The sequence below is a fragment of the Heterocephalus glaber genome, unplaced genomic scaffold (assembly GCF_053883595.1).
Source record: "Heterocephalus glaber isolate CG9 unplaced genomic scaffold, H.glaber_assembly_v1.0 deba00001744, whole genome shotgun sequence".
NCBI classification, from domain to species: Eukaryota; Metazoa; Chordata; class Mammalia; order Rodentia; family Bathyergidae; genus Heterocephalus; species Heterocephalus glaber.
The window spans coordinates 447,460-463,327 of NW_028258450.1; the positions used below are offsets into that span (position 1 = coordinate 447,460).

At 49.5% G+C, this 15,868-nt stretch overlaps 2 protein-coding genes across 4 annotated transcripts; one reads left to right on the forward strand and one right to left on the reverse strand.

The window, feature by feature from the left end:
- Positions 1 to 1,127: 1,127 nt before the first annotated feature.
- On the reverse strand, positions 1,128 to 9,083 carry Dmac2 (distal membrane arm assembly component 2). 3 transcript variants are annotated; one of them, XM_004873002.3, is made up of 6 exons: positions 8,978 to 9,082; positions 5,541 to 5,737; positions 3,909 to 3,989; positions 2,859 to 2,995; positions 2,603 to 2,765; positions 1,128 to 2,112 (listed from the first exon to the last, which is right to left on the reverse strand). In XM_004873002.3, exons 1-6 carry the CDS (start codon positions 8,993 to 8,995, stop codon positions 1,902 to 1,904), a joined length of 807 nt encoding a protein of 268 aa, XP_004873059.1. In that variant the 5' UTR covers positions 8,996 to 9,082; the 3' UTR covers positions 1,128 to 1,901. The 3 variants fall into 3 exon arrangements, with proteins under 3 accessions (XP_004873059.1, XP_012924088.1, XP_087056892.1); XM_013068634.3 differs by lacking the exon at positions 8,978 to 9,082 and adding an exon at positions 7,991 to 8,931; XM_087200766.1 differs by having other exon boundaries at positions 1,924 to 2,112; positions 2,592 to 2,765; positions 8,978 to 9,083.
- Positions 9,084 to 9,551: 468 nt separating this feature from the next.
- Positions 9,552 to 13,061, forward strand: Erich4 (glutamate rich 4). The gene is made up of 2 exons (XM_087200767.1): positions 9,552 to 11,791; positions 12,306 to 13,061. Exons 1-2 carry the CDS (start codon positions 11,618 to 11,620, stop codon positions 12,534 to 12,536), a joined length of 405 nt encoding a protein of 134 aa, XP_087056893.1. The 5' UTR covers positions 9,552 to 11,617; the 3' UTR covers positions 12,537 to 13,061.
- Positions 13,062 to 15,868: the final 2,807 nt, after the last annotated feature.

Below are 15,868 nucleotides of genomic sequence, written 5' to 3' on the forward strand. Positions count from 1 at the left end.
GGGGGGGGGATGTAGCTCAGTGGAGAGTGCCCCCGGGTTCAATCCCTAGTACTACCAACACCACCACCAAAAAAAAAAAAAATTATGAGATTGGAGTAATGACGGATCCGTACTAAGATTCGTGAATCACACATAGCTGGAGGGAGGTGGCTATCAGGTTGAATGTGATCAATCCTAATGCTCTGTCTCTATAACTAAGCCTCTGGCTTCCTGGATCCGTATTATGCCAGGGCTCTCCTGGTCTCTTGGCCTCTTCACCTGTAGACTGCTGTTGGGTCGAAGTTCTAGTCACCCAACCAAGTAACTGTTAAAGCCACCCCCAGATGCACACGGTAACTTACTTAATCTAGAATCTCTGGTAAGCACGCCCATCCAGTGAGTTTGGGCCGAGCTAGCATTAAGTTCATCCTCGTTAGTCTGACACCCTTAGAATCCTCTCCTGCACGCATTTCCCAGGGCTCTGTACATCAGTTTGCAAAGTTTCCTTGTTCTTCTAGTGTGCAGGTTGCTCCCTCCTGAGTCCTGCTGGCCTCTGTTCCCAGGTATGTAGGGGCCTGGTGGCAGCAGCAGCACCTGTGAGTCTGAACAGGTGTCCTCTTTAAAGGTGAGGTCACCTTACATGGTGTCAAGCACAGTGGGTTGGGAGCCCCTGGCACTGGGAAGGGACGCTCAGAGTGACTTTGGGGGTCTGAGGTCTTCTGTTTACTCTGAGTCCAACCAGATGACCCCACTCTAAGAACTTCTGGGGCTGTTAACTAAGCTGTCTAGTTTTCAGATGCAGCTGAGCAGACTCCAGCTTGTCACTGTGTCTGTGGGCACTCAGGAGCACTCCCAAGAATCCACCCAAACCCTGGCCTTTAGAATTGTCTGTCCTGCCACAGCTGTGGGGCATTGGGGTCACAGGGGCTCTGAGTCAGGTGCTTCCATTGGCACGGGATCCACCACAGCTGGGCTGTGAAGCCACTGCATAATGGGGATCACTGGCTTCCCATTTCCCTGAGCTGCGGTCAAGCCCAAAGTTACGACCAAACCACCCCCAAATTCCATCTTAGAAGCTGTGTCCTGGGGCATTCCAGGTACAGAGTCTGGATCAGTCTGGAGCCAATAAGGAGAGAAAAACCACACGGTAATTTCACAGGGAAATTTTAATATAATGAATTATTCAACAGTGAACTGGAATCACAAGAATTCATTGGTAAATGCCTGAGCTGACTGGAAATGTGGCTGGGTTGCTGGGGAGCCTCAGGGAGGGGCTGCACCCCAAAAAACCACAGGACTGGGGGTGCCAGGGGAAGCTGGTGACCACAAACCTCTCCAGGACTGTGCTGGGGAAACCACACGCCCTGTGGCCCAAAGCTGGAGAAGCTAAGGTGCATGGGGCACAGAGCACACACCTTCCCTCTGGCAATCTGTCTCATCAGTGTACCCTGCTGATGAGGCCTAGCATGCCGTTGGCAAAGGAAATAAGTCCAAAGGCCCAGTGGCATTTTCACAGAGCAGCAGAAAAAAGTTGAATTTGAAACAAAGCTAATAAATCAATAAGCAGCCACATCATGGGAACTGGGGAGCGAGGGCCAAGGATGGTGGACAGGTGAAGTGAGCTGGCCAATCCTGCACAGGGAAGTGCCAGGGGCACCTCGTGTCCGTCAGGGTCCCTGTGAGATGGCCAACCTCTAACATGGATGGGTGCATCACATGTGGGGACCCATGGAGGTGAGCGCAGCTCCTGTCCTACTGACAGTTCAAAGAGGCAGCGGAAGGAGCTGAGTGAAAAGGGTTGCCAGCCATGAGCAGCCAGCAGCAATAAATACCCCAACCTCATGCTATCCTTCCCTCTGGTCTGCCAGTCCTCCATGCCCCATGCTGAAGGAACCCCACCTTGGAGGGCAGGGTATAGGTAGCTACGACACTCCACATGGGTCACCGAGATCACGGGCTGCAGGCTTGGCATGGATAGGGCTGGCTGGGTCCTGAGGCTGCTCCTCTGGACCCTCCTGGGTCCAGTCAGTCCCCACAACCTCACAGTTTGGCAGCATCTCCTCCACCAGGATCTGAGTGAGGCCCGGGTACTCCACACCGGGGAGATCTGAGATGTCCAGTCTACGGAGGTTCCTGAAAGGGGAAAGAAGGGGAGGAGGCTGACATCAGAAGAGGGGTCTGTGTGTGTGTGTGTGTGTGTGTGTCCCTAATTACAGCACCTAGCTTCCTAAATTTTTGAGGGGGAGGTGCTGGGGATGGAAGTCAGGGTCTCATGCATGCATGCAGGCAAATGCTCTGCCACTGAGCTACATCTCTAGTTCCAAAATAAATCTTTATGGCTGTCTCGGGTGAAATCCACCACTTAGGTACAAATATGTGCCTCTAGCTGCTACTGTTCTGCAACAGTGTATGCTGTGGAGGTTTCATTAAAACAAAACCGAAGAAAAACCAAGAGTCCTTAATTCTCACAGACTTGTGCCTGCTCCTCTGCGGACCCTCTACACATTCTAGGGCTGGGAACCAGGAAGGAGACAGTAGCGGCCCACCAGCACCCCCCACCCTCTCACACCCATGCTGGGTGGGAGGTGCCCTGATGGGGGCCCAGCCTGTACTGAGGTCTCACGAGAGGTGGTGGAGGCAGGCAAGGCCCCGCTCAGAGATTTGGGGGCAGCCGGCCAGGGAGAGCTCCTGCAGTGAGTCGGCCAGCAGGTAGAGGCGGCTGAGGCACCAGTCATCCACGTGGGGACAGCGCTGCAGTGACAGGCACTGGAGCTTCTTCAGGGGCACTGCAGGAGCACAGGGTGATGCCATGAGGGCCCTTCTGGAGCCATCACCCAAGGGGAGGTCTGAGGCTTCCAGCCCCACCTGAGCCCTCTTACAGAGGTTGTCTAAGCCATGGTAGTTGATGGCACAGCCACTGGCATCGATAGCCTCCACAGGCACTGCCTGGAACTTCAAGACCTCAGCAGAGAAACGTCTGTACTCATCTGACCTGATCCACTCCCTGTCTCGAAACCTGGAAAAGGGATGAGAGAGTGTCAGCAGGTGCCTGGCCCTCCCCATGCCTCCCACCTCCAAACCCCCATCCCAGCCCCTGGACTGCACTGGCTGGGCATTTCCTGTACACCTGCCCGTCGGGGGGCACCACGAATAAGCCGCTGTGACAATCTGGTCGCACATGGAGACAGGGTCTCTGAGAGATGACTGATACTTAAGAGCAAAGAGCCATATGCACAGATTCTTGTCCATGGCCAACAGAGATGGGCGTCCTCAGACTCTGCCCTGATTGGAGGAGGCTGCTGGAGGAAGCACTCAAACCAGGTGGGAATTTTAATTGGAACAAACATGAGGAGCAGGTGAACCCTATGGGGGTTGTACCTTTCCAAATAGAAGGAAAAAATAAAGGGGAGAAAAGCCAAGAAAGAAGGGCAAGAAGGAAAAAGGGGGAAATGAAGAAAAAAAATTTTTTTGAGACAGGGTCCCACTATATTGCCCACACTGGCCTTGAATTGCTGGGCTCAAGCAATCCCCCTGGCTCAGCATCTCAAATAGCTCCCACAGGTGCCCACCACTACTCCTGGCTAATTTTACTGAGCACATGTGCTATGCCAGGCCTGTGTTTGTTCCTTTTTGTACCAGAGATTGAACTCGGGACCTTGTGCTTTCGAGGCAGGTGGCGGAACCACTGAGCTAAATCCCTGGCTAGGCCTGTGTTTAGATTGCAAAATCCCAGTTTTTACAGCAAACTCTGTAGCTAGCTACACTTTACCATCTGACTTCACAAAGACAGAACAGAAGCCAGGAACAGGTCTCTTGCTCCACAGCCATCAGGTGGCAGAGACCAGGGGTCACAGGGAAACCCACAGCAGAGCCTGGTCTCAAACACTTGCATGCCCACACCCTTATCGGGGAAGCCCCTGCTGTCATACTTGACTGATCCTCCGTGCTGCAGGATGAAACAGGCTCCTGCGATATCTCGGCCATATTTGTCCTGGATTATAGTGAAGGATCTGCCGAGAAATAGGTAATAAAGATGAGACTGTGGAGCACACACCCTCCCCAGGCCCCAGTGTTGCTGAGGGGCACAGTCCAGGGCGCCAGGCAGATGCACAGGCGGGGCTGGCTGCACATCTTTACAAAAAGCCTGTTAACAGCATTTGGCCGCACAGTGACGGCCAAGACAGATAAACATCTCTGCCCCTGCTGGGCCATATGACAGGGAGGCAGATAACAAACCCGGAAACAAGTGCAAATTTCACAGGAGAGCTGACTGGGTGTGGTGGGGATGGCAGAGGCTTCTTGGAGGTGGTGAGATTTACAGACTTGAATGGTGAGAAGGAATGAGGAGGTCAGGTTCAGAGACTTGAATTAGGAAGGCCACATCCATGGCAGTAGGGTGCTGTGGCGGTGGAGGTGAGGGTATCCTTGGTAGAGGTCTCAGAGCTCAGTGGGGGCCAGGTTTCAGGCGTTAGAGAGCAGCTCTTATTCTAGTTCCAATCAGAAAGCCCTTGAGGTTTTAAGCACAGTTATAATGTTTACTATTTTACTTTGTGTGTGTGTGTAGTACTGGCTCGGTAAGTCTTCAGCCCTTATTTATTATTTAGAGTCAGGGTCCCACCAAGTTACTAATTTGCCGAGGCTAGGCTCAAACTTTCAATCTTCCTGCCTCAGCCACCCAGAATGCTGGGATTATAGATGTGCCACCATCCCTGACTAAAATTTTTTTCTTTTTTTTTTTTTTTTGGTATTGGGGATCAAACTCGGGATCTTGTGCTTTTGAGGCAGGCAGTGGAACCACTGAGCTAAATCCCTGGCCCTGAAATTTTTTTTTTTCCAGTCGTGCTGGGCTCAAACTCAGGACCTCTATCATGCTAAGCATGTGCTCTGCCACTGAGTTAGACCCCAGCTCCTCTATTTTACTTTAAGAATCCTTCAGCTGCTTTGTTAACTGTAATGGAGAATAGGGAGTATAAGGTCAAGAGGTTACTACAGTAGTATAACCTTAAGATGAAGGGGCTCAGAGCGGGGTGACAATGGTCACATTTGGAATATTCTAGCATTGATGGACAGAATGTAGGCTGAGAAACCAGGAGGGGATTTAGGGAGGATTCCTTCATGTATACTGTTTATTATTTATTTATTTTTGACCGGGTTTCACTATGAAGTTCAGGCTGCCCTTGAACTACCAGCAATCCTCCTGCCTCAGCCTGCTGAGTGCTGGAATTGCAGGTGTGCAACACCACACCCAGCAGGAAGGACTGCTTCACAACTGACTGAAGGGTGGGCAGTGGCACCTGTTTCTGGGATGGGGAAAGCTTGGGAGTGAGCAGACTTTTCAGGGAGAAATGAAGGAAGAAATTGGTTTCAGCCACGTCAGATCTAAGATGCAAGTTAGGCCCCTAGGTGGGGCTGGTGGCAGCAGGCCCTTATATGAGCGGGAGCCCTTGTGGGGTGGAGCAGCCCTAGTGCTGCCCAGGAGTGGCAAGGCAGGAGTGGGGCTCCTGCTGTTGAGGGGCGAGCAGCAGGATCTCCACAGGGTCCTGCAGACCTCAGGTTCTCACCTGTTTTCCAGGGACACCTTTTGCATCTGCTTCTGGAGCACGTTCTCCCTCAGAAACTCCATGTCACAGAAATGGTCAGACAGGAACTGCAGCAGTGTCCTTCTCTTCCTCCGATTGCCCTCTGGGGTCACCACTCCACTCAGATCACGGAAGCCCCTCTTACCCCCATTCCATTTTGGGGGTATCAGGCGCAGGAACTGGGGAGAGGGAGAGGAGGGACCGAGTCTACAGCTGGATCCCCTTAGTTCTTTTTTTTTTTTTGGTACCCGAGATCGAACTCGGGACCTTGCGCTTTCGGGGCAGGCGGCGGAACCACTGAGCTAAATTCCTGGCCCCGGATCCCCTTAGTTCTTGCTCCATGAACCCTACCTCCCAGCTTCCTGGCTCCTGCAAAATTCTTCTTTCAGAATCTCTAGCTGGGTGTGGTGGTGCAAGCCTGTGTTCCCGGCATTTGGATGGCTGTGGCAGGAGGATCACTGTAAGTTCAAAGCCAGCCTGAACTACAAAGAGAGATTGTTTCAAAAAACAAAACCAAAGGTCGGGGATTTAGCTCAGTGGTTTCACCACCTGCTACACAAGCGCAAGGACCCAAGCTCAATTCCCCATACCAAAAAAACCCCCCCAAAACAACAAAACCAAACCTCCACATTTTGGGCTGGGCAGTAGCTCAGGGGCAGAGCATCTGCTTAATATGCATAAGACCTTGGGCCCCAAAACAAGACTGCAAAATTCTGTCTTTGGGATTCCAAAAATTTCCCCATGTTTTCTCCAAGGGTTGATTAGGGTTCTTCTCCTTAATCCTAAATTCCTTCCTTAATTTAGCCAAACATTCTTGGTTTTCCCAAATTCTTCCCTAATTTTCCTAAATCCTGATTTTTCTCTCAAAATTTCCATTATCAGACTTAATTCCCCACAAATTTGCCTCTTAATTTTACTCAATTCTCTCTGAGGTCTTCCTGAGTGACCCATTTCCTTCTTCCCAGACATAACCTTAGTATCATTGAGTTTTTTGGCAGCTGGTGCTAATGATCAAACCCAGGGCTTTGTGTGTGATAGGCAAGTCCCCTACCACTGAGCTACATTCCCAGTGGCCCCTCCCTCTAAATTTATTTCCAAAGAAATCTTTATATACCATGGACAGTACTCTTTGAAAGAACCTTACACCTGAAAAGAACAAAACCTTTAAGGGGAAGATTGGAAAATGGAGCAGTGTGGCTTCCAGGAGAACCCCCCAAATTCTTCAGTCTCTCTTCCAAGCCTCCTCTTAATTTGCCCCAAATTCTTTGCTTTAACCAAATTCACTCTCATTTCTCTCAAATCCTCCTTGCTTATTTGTTTGAGACAAGGTCTCCTATATAGTTCAGGCTGGCCTTGAACTATATAGCCCAGGCTGATCTTGAACTTGCTAACCATCTTCCTGCCTCAGCCACCTGATTGCTGGGATTACAGGTATACACCACTTCAAATTTCTTAAACTCAGGCCGGGGATTTAGCTTAGTGGTTTCGCTGCCTGCTGCGCAATGCACACAAGGACCCGAGTTCCATCCCCGGTACCAAAAAAAAAAAAAGAAAAAAAAATTTCTTAAACTCAATTTCTTTAATTTTCCCTAAATTCATTCTTTTTTCTTTTTTTGGTACCAGAGATTGAACTCGGGACCTTGTGCTTTCGAGGCAGGCGGCGGAACCACTGAGCTAAATCCCTGGCCCTAAATTCATTCTCTGATTTTACCCAAATCCTCTTTTTGGTGACAAAAGTGTTCAACTTCTTGACAACAAAATTTTTCTGCAGTCATGAAGTATGGCAGTAAACTGCCTAGAAATAACACCAGATAAAGTGTAAGACCTATTCATCCCTCCAAATGAGCCCTGATCCATCTCAAAGAGTTAATGTGTGTAGATATTCTTATTTAAACTAAAGGTGCTTCTGTGAGACCAGAGTACACCATCTTGCCAATTTGCAACTATTTTTTTTTTAGTACTGGGGATCAAACTCGGGTACTTGCGCTTGCGCAGCAGGGGGCAAAACCACTGAGCTAAATCCCTGGCCCTGTTGTTTTTTGAGACAGGGTCTCACTGTGTAGTTGAGGCTGGCCTTGAACTCACTATGTAGCCCAGGCTGGCCTCCAACTCGAAGTGATCCTCCTGCCAGGGCCTTCCCAGTGCTGAGATCACAGGCGTTCCCCACCATGCCCAGCTCGATTTGCAACTTTGATGTACAACTTTAGTTACAACGCACATATCTCTGGAATCTTAACGAACAAGAAATGCATATCTAAGATGTCTCTATTTGTTATCGCAGACCTTTTCCCATGTCTTCAATCCCTTATAAAAACTTTAACCTCGGCCGTTGATTTAGCTCAGTGTTTTCGCCGCCTGCTGCGCCTGCTGGGCAAGTGTAAGGACCCGAGTTCAATCCCCGGTACCAAAAAAGAAAAACTTTAACCTCTTACCGTGAAGTCTCAAATCTTTCTTGGAACTAGCCCATTGCCTCTTTTAGTATATCAATAAACGAATTTCTCTTTCTCTCTCCCTCCCTCTCTTATTTGTTTGAGACTGAGTCTCTCGGCTCCTGCCTCGCAAGCTCAAGGACCCGAGTTCGATCCCCGGTACCAAAAAAAAAAAAAAAAAAAAAAAAAATGAGACTGGGTCTCACTATGCAGTTCTGGTTGGCCTTGAACTATGTAGCCCAGGCTGGTCTTGAACTCGTGGTGACCCTCCTGCCTCAGCCTCCTGGGTGCTGCAATTACAGGCGTGCACCACCACTCTCAGCAGCCTAATTTCCTTCTGTTTCCGGACTGTTGGTAATTGTTATCTAAACTAATTCTTTTACCGGCCGCGTCACTGGCCCTTCCTACGTCATCTCCTATGGCACTCTTACAGACTATCCCACTTTTTTCTTTTAATTTCCCTCAGATTTTCCCCTTGGAACTCCCAAATTCACTTTTTGGTTCCTCCCAGAAGCCCCATCCCACCACATCTTTGGTTTTCCATCAAAATTCCTAAATCTCCCATGAATTTTCTTCAAATTTATTCTTTGATCTCTATCCTGGGATCTAATCTCAGACCCTCAAGCTTCCAACCACTCGTCCATTCCAGGTCCCACCCTCGCCTGCCCATTGGCTGCCGGTACATGCATTCGTATCCCTCCCTCTGATTGGCTGGACGCGCCTCTCTTGGGACCATACTACTCATTCCCATTGGCTTCTGTCTGCCAAGTCCTCGCCCACTCTTGCTCTAGAGCTCAGCAGCCGCTTTCCACCCCTCACAGATCCCTCCTGGCCCTGGCAGCCACAGGTGTACACTCCCATTGCTAGGCCCAGCGGGGACGTCCTGCTCCCTACGGCTCTTTGCTCCCCTGGGCGCCGACAGAGTTCTTGTAGGTAGAGGCTGCGAAGAGGACATCAACTTTAGGGCTTCTAGGAGCTCCGGTCACCTACCGCCCTGGGTGCCGCCATCTTGCTGGGCCTCGTAACCGGAAGGGGCCGGTCTTTCCCCCCACCAACGAGTTCCGTCGCGAACACTTTCTCTCATGGCCACGCCCCTCCTTTCCAGCCCGCCCCTTAAAGGCGCACACACTAATTAAACTCCCGGGTTTAGGGATTACTCAGAGCGTCCTTTCCACGGGCTTTAAAACGGAACTCTGCTAGTCCTTCTCTAGGAGAGGTGGACAGTCCTTCCTTTTGGGGGTATTTTCTTTTTCTTGGACTGGAGTCGCAGTCTCCCTGAGCTTCCTTGTTCCTCCAGCTCTCACTTGCTACATCTATTCTCAATGAAAAACTGCCTACGATTTTCTTTTCTTTTGGGGGGGGGTACCGGGAATCGAACTCAGGACCTTGCGCTTGCAAGGCAGGCACGGTGTCACTGAGCTAAATCCCTGACCCTTCTTTTCTTTTCTTTTTTTTTTTTAACTGGGCGAGGGAAAAGGAGCGGATGGTGAGGTTAGACTTCAAGGTAAGGCCTGCAGTGAGAGCCGAAAACTGGTATTGTAGGGTGTTGGGCTTCAGTTTGGAGTTCGTGCCTAGCTCACTTGGAGATTCAATGTGAAGTCTTTGGATGGAATTATTTATTCATACCGCAGATGTTGACTACCACGGGGTGCCAGGCACTGTTCTGGGTGCTGAGGTTACCCTGGTGAGCAGGACAGAGCCATCTGTCGCTCAGGGAGTCAACTTGCCAGGCAGGGAGAGGATGGGTAAGAAACAAGTGAATAAACAAGATAACTTCAGGTAGGGTTCGATTAGAAGTAGCAGGCCGGGGATTTAGCTCCGTGGTGCCGCCGCCTGCCTCACAAGCGCAAGGTCCCAAGTTTGATCGCCGGTAACAAAAATAAATAAATAAAATTGGTGACTTAAAAAAAAGTAGATAAAAACAGGCACTGTAACAGGGAGTGACTGGGGCGTAGGGTCATCAGCAAACGCTTCTCTGAAGAGGTGACACAGAAGTGGAAGTGAATGATAAGGAAACAGGTAACCAGAGTTCTCAGGGGGAAGAGTCCTGGGCGGAAGTTACAGCTTCTGCAAAGGCCCTAAGAGGCAGCCAGCTTGCAGAGAGAATCAGGAGGCTGGTTCAGAGAGGTGGGCGAGGGCTGACTGTGTAGGGTTTCATTCTGTTCCCAGTGGGAGGAGGAGAGTGTCAATATCTATTTACATTTTGAAAAGATAATTTCTGCCAGGGGAAGAACGAATCTTAGGGGACCAGGGTGGCTGCAGGGAACCGGCAGAGAGGCTACTGAGATAGTCCAGGTGAGAGATGAACAGGAATGGGCCAGTGACAACGCCAAGAAGTGCTCCGATTCTGGATCTGTTTTGAAGCTTGAAGCAACAGCTTCAGGAACCAAGAGGATCCTGATGTCACTTATGGAGATGGAGGAATTCAGGAAGCAGCAGGTTTGGGAGGGTGGGGACGGTAGGATGAAGGACCCCCTGCAGATATCCATGTTCCGGGAACCATGTCCCTGTGACCCCATTACTTTTATATGGTAAAAGGGACTAAATAAGAACCAAGAGAGATCATGTAAAGGTGCAAACGTCCAATGATGAATGTCATTATATTGTATACCTAAAATGTACCAATAAGATTTTTTTTAAAAAGGGACTTTTGCACATGTGATGAAGTTAAAAATCTTGAGATAAGAAGGTTATCATGGGTAATTGTGTAGGGCCAGTGTAATCACAGGGAGGCTGGAGAGTCAGGTTCAGTAGGGGACTGGATGATAGAGTGAGCCGAGGAAGGGGCCATGAGCTAAGGAAAGCAGGTGGCTTCTAGAAGCTGGAAAATACTGGGAAATAATTTCTCCCTACAGCCTACAGAAGGAACTAGCTCTGTGCACCTGAATTAGACTTCTGACCTCCGGAACTGTGTGTACAAGCATAACTTTTGTTTTAAGCGACCAAGATCGTGGTAGTTTCTTATGGTGCCAGCAGGAAATGAGTCCAGTGGAGTAGGTCCTGACTGAGAGTTCTGTTCTGACCAGGTGACTCTGAGATGTCTGAGATGGCCCCATGGAGCTGCTGAGTTGGGGGCAGTTCACGACAGGGTCAGGAACTTGGGAGCCATTGACTTACCCAGGGATGGTAACATGGTGGGCTGCAGAGAGGCAGAGGGAAGCTGGCAGCAGGACTGCCCTGACATTGCTAACAGCTGTGACAGGTCCAGGGTCAGCAGAGATGGCCAGTTCACGGTAGCCAGCAGCCTGGACACTCGGAGACACTGGTGGGAGGACTGGGATGTGGACAAACCAGAGGTCAAGTAGAGAAAGTTCAGCAAAGGAGGGTGAGGAGGAGGGGCTGGAGGTGTGGGAGGGTCCGGGAGAGGCAAGAAGAAGAGGCCAGGCAGCTGCAAACACTGAGCACAGTGTGAGGCCCAAGAAGAGGCAGGTGATGGAGTTTGGCCTCCACAAGAGGGTGAGGTTGGAAAAAAAAAAAAGAAAAAGAAAACCAGCCAGCTGGTTCTAATTGAAGAATGGACTTTGGGATGCATCTGCCTGGTCTCCTTCATTGCCCTCCCCCCAGCTCTCCAGAGGACTTGGTCACCCTGGACCTTGCTACTTCCTGGTCCTGGAGGCCAAGGCTGGGACTATGGAGCTGTGGATGCAGCTAAAGCAGGCTGGACTGGAGCCCCCAGGACTGGGCCCACCCCCTCAGGCCCTGAGGGGGCCCCCTCCAGAGGAGAGCCCTGGCCAGACCCTCACGACCCTGGGGGCAAACCTTGGAAGTGCCAGGGAGAGCCTGCTATGGATCTGGCAGGAATTGGTGAGTGAAGGGTTTGGAGAGACAAGAGAATAAATGAACAAGTGTGAGTGAATGAGAATAGAGAGGGCCGGAGACTGAAGGACAGAAACCAAGAGGAGTAGAGAATAGAGGCAGAGACAAGAGAGGCAGAGACACAGAGTGAGAGGTAGGAATAGAGACAGAGAGACGCAGAAGGAGGCACAGGTAGAAGTCAGAGGTTGAGAGCAGGGACAGAGAGAGATTCAAACTGAATCTGAGATAGGGCAAGGGCAGAGAAATGGGGACATGGAAATAGAGACAGAGAGACAGGGACATAGAGGAACAGAGACAGACAATGAGAGATATAATGAGGGAGGGAATGAAAGAAATGGAGAGACAAAGACAGAGCTGTCACGAGATACCCTGGGAGGTACACAGTGAGGACATGCCCAGGTGCTGTGGGGCCAGGACCCGAGCTGGGACTTGCGCCCATCCAGGGCCCGCAGGACCCCTTGGCCTCTGGGTGACATGCTGTGACAGCCCTCCTTCCCGGCAGGGGAACCTGCGCCGAGTGGACGTCCAGCTGCTAGGCCAGCTGTGCAGCCTGGGGCTGCAGATGGGGGCCCTTCAGCAGGAACTGGTCACCATCCCGGAAGAGGAGGAGGTGGAGAGTGGTGACTTCGAGGAAGAGGAGGAGGAAGAAGAGTCCCAGGGGATGCAGGAGGAGGGACATGTGGGGGCCTCCTGCCCAGCCTGGCGCCTGCCCGACTTTGAGATGACAATCTGAGGCACTGCTCAGGCACATGAGATGCAGATTTATGCAAAGGAGAAGAGAGATTTGCAGGTCCAATCAAATTTGGAATCAACATGCTCCTTGGCAAGCGCTTTCTCTGAGGCTGTGGCCCTGTGCCGTGGTGCAGTTGTTTGCAGATGGAGACAGAAATGTAGGGAGACACTGCAGGTGGACCTGCCGGGGAGCCTCCGCTGTGGGGGAGACGCGCAGCAGGGAGATCTCTGCAGCTCCAGATGAAGATCCACACTGTCCGTAGGTAGCCAACAGCCCAGTGTGGTCAGGGAGCACTTGAAACATTGGCAAGTCCAGATTGAGAAGTGATGTGACTGTGAAATACACACCAGGCTTCCAAGGCCAGTATGGTTAAGGAAGCTAAAAATCTCAATAATTTAAAAAATTGATTACATGTGGAAATGACATTTTCAGTTTATCAGTCTAAAATATTGCTGAAATTAAATTTGCCTGTGAAGTTTTTATTGTGATGAAATATGTATAACATAAAATTGATCATTGTAACCATTTTAAGTGTACCGTTCGTTCAGTTATGTTAGTTACATCCGCATTGTTGTGTAACCGTCACCACCATCCATCTCCAGAACTTTTGTTTTTTTAAGACAGGGTTTTGCTATATAGTTAGTTCAGGCGCACCTGGAGCTCACTACCGAGCCCAGGCTGGCCTGAAACTCGCAGTGATCCTCCTGCCTCAGCCTTCCCAGTGCTGGGATTATAGGTGTGTGCCATCACACCCTGAAATCTTCAGAACTCTTATCTTCCAAAACTGAAACTTTGTCCCCACAAAGAAATGACTCTCAGTTCCGTGCCTCCACCCCCACCCCCCACCCCTCTGGCAACCACTATTTACTTTCTGTGTTTCTATGAATTTAACTATTATACTACTCATTTGTCCTTTTTGTTTTGGAATTGAGGATTGAACCAAGGAGCTTTGCACTGAGCTACATCTCCAGCCCTTTTTAATTTTTTAAAAAAATTTTAAGACACAGTCTCACCAAGTTGCTGAGTTACTTTTTGTTGATAACACTCTGAATTGAATACATTGGGTTGAATAAAATATATTCTTTAAATGATTTTCACTTGTTTCTTTTTACGATTTTTTTTGGAGGGGTACCGAGGGCCGGGGATTTAGCTCAGTGGTTCTGCTGCCTGCCTCGCAAGCGCAAGGTCCCCAGTTCAATCCTTGGTACCAAAAGAAAAAAAAAAATGACAATGAGAACATTTAAAAATTACACATGGGGCTTGGTTTACTTCGGTGGGGTACACCTGCGGTGATGCCATGTCTCCACCAGGTGGCGCCAACACAAGGCACTGCAGCACTACCTGTTAAAAAAGCCACCGGCCAGAACAGGGATGGGACAAATCTTAGAGGCTATTAAGAAGTAGGGGTTTAGAGAGGACATTGAGATGTGGTTCCCTGACAGAGAGGTCCTATTGTGGGGACAGAATCTCCATGTTCTGGAGAGCAGGAGATAGGCAGTGTAAAATAATAATGGCAGGGCTGGGGATTTAGCTCAGTGGTTCCGGCGCCTGCCGCGCAAGCGCAAGGTCCCGAGTTCAATCCCCGGTACCAAAAAAAAAAAAAGTCAAAAATACCTACGTCAAAGATACAACGTATAGTTTGGTAACTGTGGAACAGCCTGAGGAACTGCCAGACTGTTTCCCAGCAACTGCACCATTCTGTGTTCCCAAACGGCAGAATATGGGGGGCGGGTTCCAGTTTCTGTGCACTTGGACACATGCTGTTATCTGTCTTTGTGATTGTAGTCATGCCAATGGATGGATGTCAAGTGGTATCTCACTGTATTCTCATTCATCCTCATTCTTTCTCCCCCCCCCCATGTCTAGCCAGGTGTGGCGATGCATACCTGTAATCCCAGCATTCTGGGAAGCTGAGGCAGGAAGACCATAAATTAGAGTCCACCCCGGGCAACTTAGTGACTTAGAGAGACTCTGTCTGAAAATGAACAAAAAAAAAAAAGAAGAAGAAGAAATCTGGAGATGTAGCTTAGTGAGGCCCTAGGTTCAATCCCTAGTACTACAAAAGATAAAATAAAAATAAAAACACCCTGGAGATAACTATTGGCCAGACTGTATCCCACAAGAAGTGTCAAAAACTTAGTTTCTAGAGAATACTAAATGTGCCAGCCTATTGCCAACACTAACCACTTCTCTCCAGAGATATTCTTCACCGTGGTCTTCAATCCACAGGCTAGAAAGCAAAACTTTCTTCAGACCAAACATTGATTAAATGGGAAATTCTTTTGTTCCTGTCATGAGGACTAGTTTGGTCCATCCTTGTTCCATATTACATTGTTTAACAAAGAGGAAACATTTCTGATGTAAAGCTGGTATGGTTGAAGTGATTAAAAAAGGTGGCCTTTCCTGACATGCATGGAAGTTGTCTTAGATGCAGTGGCCTAACGTTTTGTGAAGTCAAAGAAGACCCTAGGAAAGGGTCACATGGAAGTGTCCTGGGAAGGCTTTCCACTTGATGATGAAGATGCTGGAGCTATGGACTGAGAAGAGGTCATTAGCATGAACTCTACAGATATGTCCAGGGGACCAGTCAGTGTCATTGTAAAGTGATCTGGGCTCTCTTTGCTATAATTCTGTAGGTGAGGAGACAGAAGTTCAGGAGGTTTTGAGTCTAGTTCAAGGGCAAACCTCTGCTATAGCTCAGAACAAAGATAATAACAAGGTTATCTGATTTCTGGGGTTCTGCTTGCTTGCTTTTGTTTTTGCAGTGCTGGGGATTGAACCCAGAACCTCATTGCTAGGCAAGAGCTCTACTCTTGAGCAAGACCCCTCATTTCTAGGTTCTTCAACACACCCCCTGAAGGATCTCTCCTGTCCTCTGGTTATATTACATATCTCACTGTGGGCCTTGAGAGTTGGCTGAGGTCTTTGATGAAAAAGCATGGCCCAGGTCCTGGTCCCGGTCTCCAGTGGTCCCTCATGTTTGTCAGCTGAGCCAGTGATACAAGCTCTATCCACGTCAGCAACACAGAGCAGGATTCTGTGGTCCTGACCTGCTTCTAAGATGACCCTGGGCTCTCCATCCTGTAGATCTCCAGTAACCAGATTCCATGGCTCGCAGAGGAGACAAAGCTGTCCCAGGACCGTGGCAGCCCCAGCATAGACCCTGTTAAGGGGTTGTCAGTGTGAAACCTCCTGCCTAGGCAGCTCCAGCAAGAGTGGCTCCTCGGGCTGGCTATGCAATGTGAGTGAGCTGTAAAATAAGGGCAGTGAATGATAATACATTATTCTATAGAATTATCATGAATTGTCAGTGCAATGAGGCCAGCAAGTTC